Raw genomic sequence first — 12,266 nt, 5'->3', positions numbered from 1 at the left:
TATTGAAATATACTATTACTAAGGTAGAAATGTCACACTGATGCAAATCTCCCCAATGGAAATACCACAAATACCACAGGACTCTTTTTCTGTAAATGGGGGTTGTAGGTTGGGTTGCAGAAAGAAGAGAAATGAGTCATCTTCATGACCAGTAATATGTCAAAGAGAGCTTATGAATCCTGACAGGTTTGGACAGAATAGCGAAAATATACTCTTATGATTTATATACTTATCATACTATAATAGCTAAAAATATGTATAATGATACAATTATAATTACTGACTGCAGAGCCTTAAATGGAAACTTAGATGATGGAAACAAGAAAGGTTAGTTAACAAAATGGATCATTTTTCACCAAGCAAAAAGAGGCAATAGTGAGACTGCCTTGATAGTGTGATAAACTGGTTTTATATTTGAGGTCTCTAATTCAATTGTAAGAAGGTACCATAAGTTTCATTTTCATTTCATTTTATTAAAGCTTATAGGCCGCCCTTTTCCCTGAGGGGACTCAGGACGGCTTACAAATCATGGGAAGGGGAGTGCAAGACAAAAAACATAAAACTGTGCATGAATAATAAAAAAAAAGAAAATAACAATAAAACACAACTTTCATTCAACATTCGGGTGGGGCGGATTAGAATCTTATCCCCAGGCCTGACGGGCTAGCCAGATCTTAAGGGCTGTGCGGAAGGTCTGGACGGTGGTGAGGGTACGAATCTCCACGGGGAGATCGTTCCACAGGGTCGGAGCTGCTACTGAGAAGGCTCTCCTCCGCGTAGTCGCCAGTCGGCACTGACTGGCGGATGGAACTCGGAGGAGGCCTAATCTGTGTGATCTGATAGGTCGAAGGGAGTCATTATGTCTACTTCCATGTAAGAAAGGAAAGAAAGTCAGGGTGGGAAAGGATAACTTTCAGTAAAAGAGAATGATGCATTAATCAGTTAAGTGAATCAATAGATAAACTAAAATTCAAATCAAAATCAAAGCGGCCAAAACTCACAAAATAAGCTTTTAACTAAAAGTAATTTTTTGAGAAAATATTTAAATTACTAATCCTATAGATCAGGGGTGTCAAACTTGAGCCCTGTGGGCCGGATGTGTCATGTGCTGGCCATGCCCATCCCATTTTAGCAAAGGGGAGAAAGTCGCGATACGTCACATGATGACAAATTGACATGGCAAGTTTGATACCCCTGATATAGATTATAAACTTCAAATACTAACTGAACAACTAACTAAATTTAAGTTTAATGCATGTCATTGGTTTTCTGTAAACTACTGGTTTACAGTCCCAGTAGATCCCTCATGGCTTGGACAGGGCCACTTGTTGGTTGTCTGTTTGTTTACTTTTTATAATGCTGTATGGCCAAATTCTATCTTGGTTTGGGGTGGAATGTTTATCATGTTTATATTACAAGCTGTCCAGAATCAGTTGGAATTGGGTGATGTCTACAATGGATCAAACAAATAAATATAAATTACAGCAAGTAATATCACCAATTACAAATGCCCTGCTAAAAAGTGAATAAAGATTGAGTTAAGGGAGCAAGTCACATGTTATAAAACTATGTAAATTCCTTACACTGCTTGTTTTTTTAGTGAAAAGCAACTGTTGGAGGCTACAATCAGCAATGAAAGAGGAACTTTGGGTGATCTTACTATCCAACTTTTTGCCTCCCCAAAACACCCATTAACTACCTTCTCCTCCTATCATAAGATGGAGAAACAGATTCAATGCTGTTTTTCCTATAAGTGAGGTAGAGAAAGTATATGTCTCAGCAGTTGGACAATATGCAATTGCACACTGCTACTATTGCCAATGTGGGTATTAAAAGGAGAAATACACTTGGCAGACTATCTTTTCTTCTACACCTTGCTTGCGATCATTGACTTCACAGTAACTCAGAAATATTTCACATGCACCTTTTCCCTTTCTTTCTTTCTTTCTTTCTTTCTTATTTAATTGCATTGGTTACTTGTTAGTAATCAAATAGTCTAAGAAGTTCAATGTCTATATTACATCACCTACAGATTGTTTATAATGAAGTTTTTCCAGATTATTCTTAATGTTTTCATCAGAAGAAATGCAGAGATCTTGGCATATTATCATTCATATCAAGTTGTCTTTCAATAAAGTGATGTCAAGAAATACCCAAAAAGCTTGCAAACATATGTGGGAGGCAGTCCTACTGTAGGCATTAAAGCCAGCTGGTTGACTTTGGCCCAGTCACTCAAACCAACCCACCTACAGGGTTTTTTTTTGGGGGGGGGGAATAGGAGAGGGAAGGAGCATGTATGTTCACCACCTTGAGTTACTTATAAAGTAATAAAGGCAGGGTAAAAATCTAAGAAACAAATGAATAAACTGAGCCCTGGTACACCTGCATCAGGCACTCTTCCTTATTCAGTGTGGGTTTTACATTTATGATACTGTAGAAGCCGCCCATTATTTTGGATACTTTATACAGATGCTCACCAGCAAGAGCAGTAGCGCTTAGACTTGTACACTGCTTCACAGGGCTTTGCAGCCCTCTCTAAGCTGTTTACAGAGCCAGCATATTGCCCCCAACATCTGGGTCCGCATTTTACTGACCTCAGAAGGATGGAAGGCTGAGTCAACCTTGAGTTGGAGAATCGAACTGCTGGCAGAATTAGCAATACTGTATTCTGCACCACCACTAGCAAACATAAATGTTGTTCCCCCTCCCACCTTGCTTTGGGCTGGTGACTAATGGCAGCAACTATTTACCATTTTCTATACCCATTTATTAGATCATTGTGATAATGTGTGTATATTTATTCTAAGCAAGCATATCTAGGTGTTTACTATACCTGGCTCCAATAATCACAAGGTAATCAAGTAAGCGAGGGCAGCTCTTCTTCTTTTGCACCATGGTCTCGCTTCCTATGCTATGTCATCTCAATGAATTCCTTTGTCATTGGTCCATCTAATATCCAGTACGTGCTCTAAAGAGAATTCCTCTGGAAATTGGGACATGAATCTACAAGTAAGAAATATTCCATTCAAGATTAGATTTGCATTCATCAATGATAATGATAATAAGCAGGGCTGGATTCCGGCAGTCACTACTGCTGGTTTGTTCATGGGTGCGCCACACACACACACACACACACACACACTTGATGCACGCTGTGTGCGTATGTGCTATGCAATAAAACTGCACTGACTTTATCGTATGTTATCAATATATGCACTTTCTCTGCAAGCATCAGTCCTAGTTTTTAATATATTTTAAAATGACCCCACAGTATAACACTGTACACTGCTACATTCCTCAACATCCATGCTTACAGATGAATTTGACTAATATTTTCATACATGCATAGTTTATGCCTTCTTGGGGGACATTCTAGAGAAAAATATATGATCACATATATCAATCAACCAATAGTCTAGTGACTAGTCTTTCAATTGCAATTGTATGTCACACATACAAAGCTGGGTAACAGGAACCTCGGGTAATCTGATTCAGATCAGTCTCCATAGCAACTCATCTTGTAGTCCCTGGATCATACCACATTAGGACTATTTATAGAAGCACATCAGCTGCCCCCCCCTCACTTGCATGCACAAACATATCAAATTCACCTGAACTACAAACAAGATTCCCCTATGATGATATCTTCCTTAAGCCAGTAATTTACTATTGTTTTTGTGGCACCTGTATGATATTGTAACTTCCTAATCATGAGGGTTTTTCCCATATATGACGGACACTACTATCTTTTCTTCACATTTGAGCTAGATTATTGCTGACCCACAATCTACAAATGTATACAATCTGATTTCCCAATACTTCTGTACAATTTTCTTAAGATTGCCTTATATACAGTATGTTAGACATTTTCCTTCAAAACAATCCATAGGCAAAGGCCACAATAAATAAATCAGATTGTGAATCTTAATTTAATTATATGTATATAGAAAAGATCAAGGGCCAAATCTGGTACCTTAATAATTTCTAGGAATTTTATTTAAACAGGTAAAGTGACATTTCTAAAAAGCAAAACAGGAATTAGTGTAGCTGTATCACACTAAAACTCACCTCTGTTTCTCTTCAATTGGATGAAACAGTGTATCATAGAGCAACATGGCATTTAAATTTGGCAAAGTTGTGACTGCTTTTGTGCTCCTGTGCCACTGCAGCACTGTGATAAGCTACAGTCATCATTTCCAGCACTTCCTGCCAGCTTCCTACAAGGAATATCAATGGGAAAGCCAGGAGAAATTTGGAAGTTGCTCCTGTTCCCATTGCTTTCTTTCCTGCCCATGATCATTCTGTTTCTCACTTAAGGAAATATCTCTGAAACAATGACTGATTGAGTCATGGCTTGTCTATTGGTATTTAAACAGCATAGAACAGGGGTGACAAACTCGTGTCATCACAGCGGTGACACATGATGTATCGTGACTTTTTCCAATGGCCATTAAGGAAGGGTCACATGGTCATTAGGCGAGGACTCATGCTTCTACTGCCCAGCTGTGCTTGCCTCTGCTTCAATTTGCCCCATCCATTTCCCCACAGCTCTGTTGGCCTTACACTCCACCACTTATGCCTTAGTAAAGGAAATATTCACTTTTCTGAAGTCTATGAAAAAGATAAATTATAAAAATGAATCAGACACAAAGGTTAGGCTCCCTAGGCTGAAAAGCTATTTAGGATGACACGGTCACATAAGAATTTTTACTGATGAAAAATAAGAATTGTTATTGATGATAAGTGGATGAGGCCACTTTTAGTTAATTGTTAATTGTTGTCAACCAACATGAAGTGGAAATCTTTATTACAAGAATTGAAACTGAGAAAGTCATTCACTAAACAAGGGTCAGATGGCAAAAACTCTTAAAAGTTGTCAGAGAGTAATGGACTTGAAACAGTTGGAAAAAGTGACTCAAGATTCATACTTGGGACTAATATTAATAAGGGGTAGGATGCTTGGGTGTTCTTATATGGAAAACTTCTGCTATGTATAATGCATCTACTTATCTAACCTTCTTGGGTCTGTGTAGAAATACAAAGTGGGAAGAAAATCTTGTTCCACCTGATAGAAAGGCATGGCACCCACCAGAATTAAATACCACTGTGAGTTTATTTTTCCAATTTTTTATTAGGCTGTAAGTGAAGTTCTGCTGGATCCTAGTTGCATGGGTTTAACTTCAAAAATCTCCATTGTGCAGATGGACGAAGGGAAAGTGGAGGGAGAAAAGAATGAGCTAATAGAATAATTAACTAATAGCCAGCATAGCCCCCTGTGATGTCACTATCCATTGTTATCATTCTTCAGCTGCATATGACGTCGCTCTTCCTGTCTTTTTAAATCATATTTGCTTCCATTATATTCATACACCAATTGTTTTTTTAAATTTCCTAGGTAATGGTAAAGGTTTTCCCTGCCCAGTCATGTCTGATACTAGGGGATGGTGCTCATCACCGTTTCTTAGCCAAGGAAACAAGTGTTGCCTGAAAACATTTCCATGGTCATGTAGCCAGCATGATTACACCTTTCCTCAAAGTGTTACCTATTTATCTATTCACATTTGCATGATTTTGATCTGCTAAATAGGCAGGATATGGGACAAGAACAGGAAGTCACCCTATCATGTAGAACTCAGGTCTCTCTATCTGACAAGCTCAACGATTTTAACTACTGAGCCAACACACCCTCTTCTTTATTATCTTTGTTTTTTAGAAGGTCTCATCAACTCCACCTAATTATGGTTTTCTTGGTCTTCTTCTTTCATTGAGATCATTTCTTCATATACGTTTTGCAATTTAATCATTCATTCTGTCTATATGACCACAATACATCAACATACTTTTTTCATACCAGTAATTCACTTTTATTTTCAATCCATATTCATTCAGCACCTATTTGTTCTTAACTCTGCATCTTTTGGCTGCGCCACATATAACTTGAATAACTTATTAGCACTGTATTCATTTTATGTCTTTCCTGATATGCCAAACTCTTACTACTACACAACAAACTTGACAGAAGCATGCTCTTATACATTTTTGCTTTATTTGACAAATATTCATTTCTCATCACAAACAATTCTCGTTATACCAGCATTTTCACATATTACTATTTCTCCATTTACTCTTTGCTACCAATATGTATAATCAACTATATCAATACACCTTTAATATTACCATAAGCAATTTATTTATATATTAAACAGCCAAAATAATTTTTGTTTCACTAAATGCTGAATCATTCTTAGTATTCTATTTATTTTATTTATTTACTTCCATTGTATACCGCTTTTATTGATAAAATATTTACATTATACGTCAACATTTTCCCATCGGCTACCACTGCAGTCTTACTATATTTTTAAAAATTCTTCCAATATTTATTACTGTGCTTTCTCAGAGGCTAATATTCAAAACATGTATTTTTAATTTGATATATTACCATTGCCTGGTTTTGTCCCAATACTCATGCTATTTTATGTAAGTCTACTCTTCAAGCCAATATATTATTGCCTGTAGCTACTAACTAGGAGATACATGCAGGGAAAAAAGACAATATAATTTTATGGTGTATACTCAAGACTTTAAAGAGCATATTAAAATATATTCAGGAAAATGGAATAATTTTATGGAAACTATCATAGCTTTTATCATTATATCCAAATGCTTTTTTGTCCTTGTTCTGAAATATTTTGGAAATATCCATTTGTGTTCCTAGGATTCATTACAGCATGCCTTTGAAACGACATACTATATTTACTTGAAACAAGCATGAAGTTCCCCCCTCTCCAAATAATTATTTGGGAAGGCAGTCTACTCACATTCATTGAGAATATGCAAAAGATGAAGGTGCTGAAAGTGATGGATTAACCAAAACGTTCACACTCGCTGCAAGGGAGAAAAAGGAGAACCAAAGTGAATGACAAAGCACACCACCCCTGCTTTAAATTAAATGCATGCCCACATATATCTGAGTGTGCCAAATGCTCATCTTTGTTGAGGGGAAAAGATCAAATAAACAAAATTTGCTTCATAAGATTGAGTAATCCTAATTAAAGAAGGGAATTGGGCAGTTGTGTATTTATAATATCTCTCTATTTTTCCTTTGGAGGGGGGCTTAAATTTTAAGTAATCTTCCATTCTGATAAGAATTGCATATATATAGACAACCTACTCTGCCTCAAATTATTCTTATCTTGCCTTGTCTCTATCACCAAGGTAGCTATCTGTTCTCTCGACATCTTCAGACAGCACAATCAATAATGAAGGTTTGTGGGAAACTTGTTAAAATTTTATTCTTCCTAATACTTGAAAAGATAAATCCTTAGGTTGTAGATGCCTTTGAAAGCAATGACAAGCATCCTACATTTAGATATGAATCATAATAGTAACCAATACAGTTAATTAATATTAGCCTTATATTTTTATTTATTTATTAAATTTATATGCCAACCATCTCACTATCCAGCGACTCTGATATATCCCCCCCTTGTTATTCTTTATGTATGATGCAACAGTATCACATTTTACGCAGAAATCTTTTAAGAGAAGTTCCCCCTATTGTGGAGATTACAAAGACATCGACAGTAGAAATAACCCTAAGCATGATTCCCACTGGAGCCCTTTCAGATGTGAGGCAGAAACCATTTTCATCAATTAACTTTATTTGAATCTACTATGGTCAATTCCATTCCCTTTTTAATGCCTAGTAACACTCCCACTTGATTTTCCTTGCTTGCTATCCTCACAGCTCAGAAATGAAATAATACTATAACTTTGAAACACACTGTATCAACACTATGCAGAAGTTGTAACTACCACTCCCCAAATAATTATAAAGCAGTAGAAAAAAACTGTGAGGAAAAACAGTGTAATGAGGCTAGGACAGGGGTGGGTTTCAACCGGTTCGCGGCGGTCCCTGCTAACCGGTTGGTCGGCGAACTCGGAAGTAAGTAACTTCCGGGAACGGCGAAGGGCCCACCCGGCCAGCCGCACTCCTTACCCGGTTTTGACAAGTTCTGCGGTTCCACACATGCGCAGGACGCATACAGCGCCTGCACGATCCTCCAGGAGCAGCTGGAGCATCGCACAGACGCTAGTACACATGCGTGCACCGCGCGCGTGCACGAGGACACCGCCGGCCCCGTTCCAACCGAACCGGTTGGAACAGGGCGAGAAACTCACCCCTGGACTAGGATATATTGTATTCCAGAAGTATTATATTCCATTGGTGGAATATAATAGCCTCATACATTCATCTATTAGTCTCTAGGAAAAGGCATATAAGTGATAAAACAGTTACTTAATACAGCCAGATCAGAGTTAAGAAATGATGACTTGTCAGGAGACTGTCTTTTGAACAATCATTTAATTTACATGGATTTTATGGACCAATTTTTTTATATATTCAGAAGAATTTAATGATCTGCAACATCTTTGTATTATATACTATAAAGAAAATATATCCTCATGACATTTATGATGAAAATCATATATTCACAACACACCTGGTTTTTGTCTTATTTTGAAATCATTTATCTCAATTAGAGGAATGCATACAAGCTGAAACAGCTGAATCAGTTGTTTCAACCAAATGATCTACTGCATCTGACTAAAACCTTATGAAAGCAGATAAAAGCAGCCTATATAAGACTAATTGAAGCAAACAAAATAAATCCAAAGCAGTTTGGAAATGGCCACAGTAGCTAATCCCATAATTGAAAATAGGATTATAAAAACTATATAGTATGTAGGCCAAAATGCTTTCAGTTGCCTATCTCTCTTGGTGATAAGAGAATTCCAAGGGTCTATTTATATCTGACTTATACAGTACCTTTGCATATTTCTAGATATACATAAATATGCTCCATAATGGTATTCACAAAGATGGGTTTCCTGATACAAAATGTTTTCCTACTACGTAAATGCAGATCTCAACTTCTATTTAACTGCAGATAAAACGTACAAATTCTTGGATAGTAAAATAAATCAATTGTTACAAAGCAGCACCAGTGTGCATTTGCATTACAACAATTAGTGTAAATAATACAGGAAAATCCATTCCTAAAATATATATAACTTCTTTTCAGAATCCCCTATACAGAAATTTCTTTGGTTATTTTTGTTGTTGTTTTTTGAAAAGGGGTATTCTTAATTAGCATTTTCAAATTATATAAAAACTATATGTATATCTTTTGGTTGAAGTAAGAAAATAGGTAATAAATAAAATTACTCTTTCCAGGATATATATCCTGTCTACTTATAAAGTTAGCAGTTTAAACTAAAATACATAAATCATACACTAAATATTGAATGCAAACTTAAGTTCTGTTTACCATAATTTATTATTTTAACACATTAATGAAAGGCTTTAATTTGAATCTGTAAAAATTAAAAGTATTGATACCCCAAAAAGGCTATTTTCAAAGCTATTTAAAACAACTGTCACCACTGTTCCAGAATCTAAAAATTTCCACAATGGATATTATGCACATTTCAGGGTTTCATCATTTATTATATAACTGAATATTGTTATTGAAAATAAAATGCAAAGAGAAAATTACCAATATAAGTTTAACAGATGCAAATCAAAAAGTAACTGGTAAATCAAAAAGCATGCTAACAAGATAATATATTTATACAGTTAAAAGAAACTTTGATAAATAATATTTATCACACTAAATTTTCCAGAATTCATAGATACAAGATAAATTACTAAATAACTAAATACTCCCAATGTTCTACTCAGAAGTTGATTAAAAATATTACAATCTAAATATTTATTTAAATGCTCCAACATTTTATTCTAAAAAATCAGTGAGTAAATACAGTGAAAACATTTGTTTTCTAGTGAAGTTTTGACACGCTTTAAAAATCCTACCATAGTTCCAGATGCAGTAACTATTTGTCAGATAACTTTATATTACACATTCAAAAAAAGCAAAATATATTGATGCAGCTATGCATGTTAGAGACATAGTTCTCTGTGTCAATTCAGGACTAACTTGTCAATAGCATTTACTTTCAAATATGTTTTTTCCTTTTCCAGATTGCTTTAACCCTGAGGAAACAACATTATTCCATAGTAAATATTCTGTAATTTTCCAGCTGTACAAACTACAGCCTCCATATGCAAGTGAGATCACTCCCCCAAATTTTCTGCATGGCATAGCACATTTTTCAAGTTCCTAAATATGAAACCTAAGAAGATCAAAGGACCTCTAGAATAACATAAAACCTTCCAAAAGAATATGCTGAGGCTGTGGGACCAAAAACAGTATCTACGGAAAAAGTAATGCTATTTTCAAGGTGTGATTTTTGGTAAATTCTCCTATCCACGATTCTGATCAACTAGGGTTTGCACACATTACACTCAAGCCACGGTTTATTTAATCAAACCAACTGCTTCAATCTGCACAACAAACTAGCTGGTTTATATAACCCCCTGCCCAAACTAAATGTCATCCTAGCCTAAAACCTGGGGTCCCCCAAGACCACAGAAAGAATTTAGGAAAACAATTGCAATGGATGATGCGCAGCTTTGAAGGGTACTGGGATCAGGGAAGTGTTTTGTCCTGCGCACATTCAGCATTAAGGTTTGTATGGTGTGTGACAACACGAAATCCAGATAAACCTTAAACGCCAGGGGATGATGATGATGATGATAGAATAAGCCCCCATCTCTCTCTCTCTCTCTCTCACACACACACACACACACACACACTCACAAACACTCCTTCCACAGCACGTACCTCTCACAATCTACTGTTGCAGCTTTCCACGACCCAGGCATTCCCGCTTCCAGTTTCCCCCAAGTACTCCCGCAACGCTTAATCCAAACCTCCCCTGCGTCAGCCGTTGCAGCCGCCCCCTTCCATGTTTGAATTTGCACTCCCATCCTCGTGCCTCCCTGCTGCGACATCCGCGCTTCGTCACCCAACAACCCCGCCAATCTGCCCCTTGGCTGTCCGAATCCCCGCTGCCTTCCTTAAACCACGCAGAGCACGCCCTGGACTGACCGGCTTCCCGCGGTCCCCCCTCAAGCTCGGGCTTCTCCCTCCCGTCCTCCCAAGCCCATCCGCCCCAGGGGCTCTCCTCCGTCCCCTTACCCTCGCCGTCCTTCCCGGCTGCCCACAGCCCCTCCGCCGCATATGTCACAGAGCGGGCGAAGGCAAGCAGCCCCGCGACGCTTCCTGCAGCCATTAAGCGCGGCCTGCTCGCCTTTACCTGTCAGCGGAAGCCGCGTCCTCTCCCCGCAGGCAGGCAGGCGGCCGGCCAGTTCCGCATCAACAGCACTGGGAGGAGCGAACCAAGAGGCGGAGAAGAGGGCGGGCACTGGACGTTGGGAACGGACCATTAAGCTGCTCTGAGGGGACAGAGCCGATCACGGGGGAAAAGCGCGAAGCCCGAAGGGGCGGGAAGGGGCGTCACCATCAGGGGCTTGAGTACCAAGGCCAGCGCATCCCAGGGCCGAGCAGAGGCGCCAGCCCCGTCACAGGTATGTTCTTAGTAATAAAATAGTCCAATTGCGATATAAAATTCAGAAAGCCAAATCCTACTGCGGAATAGGACACTCACTATTCGCCACTATTTGCAAACGGCACCGTGTTCCAAGAGAGGAGCTTTTTTCTCACGGCCAAATTTCGAGGTATCATTCTTTTGAAAATAAGCCACTTTTAACAGAGTTATATGACTGAGATCTTAAATTACAACATTTTTTTTTTTAATGGAGGAAGGTTGCATTTCTGTCCATTTGTAAATCTCTTTTTAATTAATTTCTGATCATGCGTATGTCTTGATTAAAGTTAAGTTCATATGTGCGTTTTCAGCGGATGAATGAATGTGGATGCATTAAGTATGAGACAGGTTTTTCTTATTAGATTTTATTCTTTTACATTTTAAAATTACATTTTTGAGAAGTGGTGATTAGAAATGTGGGATTAAACCCAGGAAGTACTGTAATTGCAAAGGGTTATTTACAACATGGTAAAATGTTATATATGTGCTTTCTCAGGTTAAGGCCAATACAAACAGAGTAATGTCATGTGCAAAATACGGTAGTCATAAAGCTGAAACCACACATATGGCACTTGCTACATAGTAATTATACTAGTTCAAGGGCCTAAATTCTAACACATCTGCAGAGAAAGCAAATTTAAATGCTGAAAGAAGCAAGCAGTATTAGTGCATCAATAGTGTCCGATATAATTTCTGGTATCAGATATCCCAGCAAGTGTTGGTGTATACTTTTCAAGTTATTTATTCCA

General features: G+C 37.8%; 1 protein-coding gene across 15 annotated transcripts in view; it reads right to left on the bottom strand.

The window, feature by feature from the left end:
* The window catches only part of MADD (MAP kinase activating death domain), a 91,777-nt gene extending 80,481 nt beyond the window's left edge, over positions 1-11,296 (bottom strand). For 12 of the 15 annotated variants that reach the window (XM_032227134.1, XM_032227216.1, XM_032227170.1 and 9 more), the window contains exons 1-3: positions 11,227-11,293; positions 6,822-6,888; positions 2,834-3,003 (exon numbers count right to left, since the gene is read on the bottom strand). In XM_032227134.1, the coding sequence (XP_032083025.1) occupies positions 2,834-2,895 (62 nt within the window). In that variant the 5' untranslated portion in view covers positions 2,896-3,003; positions 6,822-6,888; positions 11,227-11,293. Of the gene's footprint in view, positions 1-2,833; positions 3,004-6,821; positions 6,889-11,108 lie in introns of all 15 variants that reach the window. The other 3 variants (XM_032227141.1, XM_032227148.1, XM_032227157.1) reach the window with 3 other exon arrangements.
* Positions 11,297-12,266: the final 970 nt, after the last annotated feature.

Source organism: Thamnophis elegans, chromosome 1, assembly GCF_009769535.1.
Source record: "Thamnophis elegans isolate rThaEle1 chromosome 1, rThaEle1.pri, whole genome shotgun sequence".
In the NCBI taxonomy this organism is placed as follows: Eukaryota; Metazoa; Chordata; class Lepidosauria; order Squamata; family Colubridae; genus Thamnophis; species Thamnophis elegans.
The sequence above is the reverse complement of the archived record's forward strand: the minus strand, read 5'-3'. Positions and strand labels throughout refer to the sequence as shown.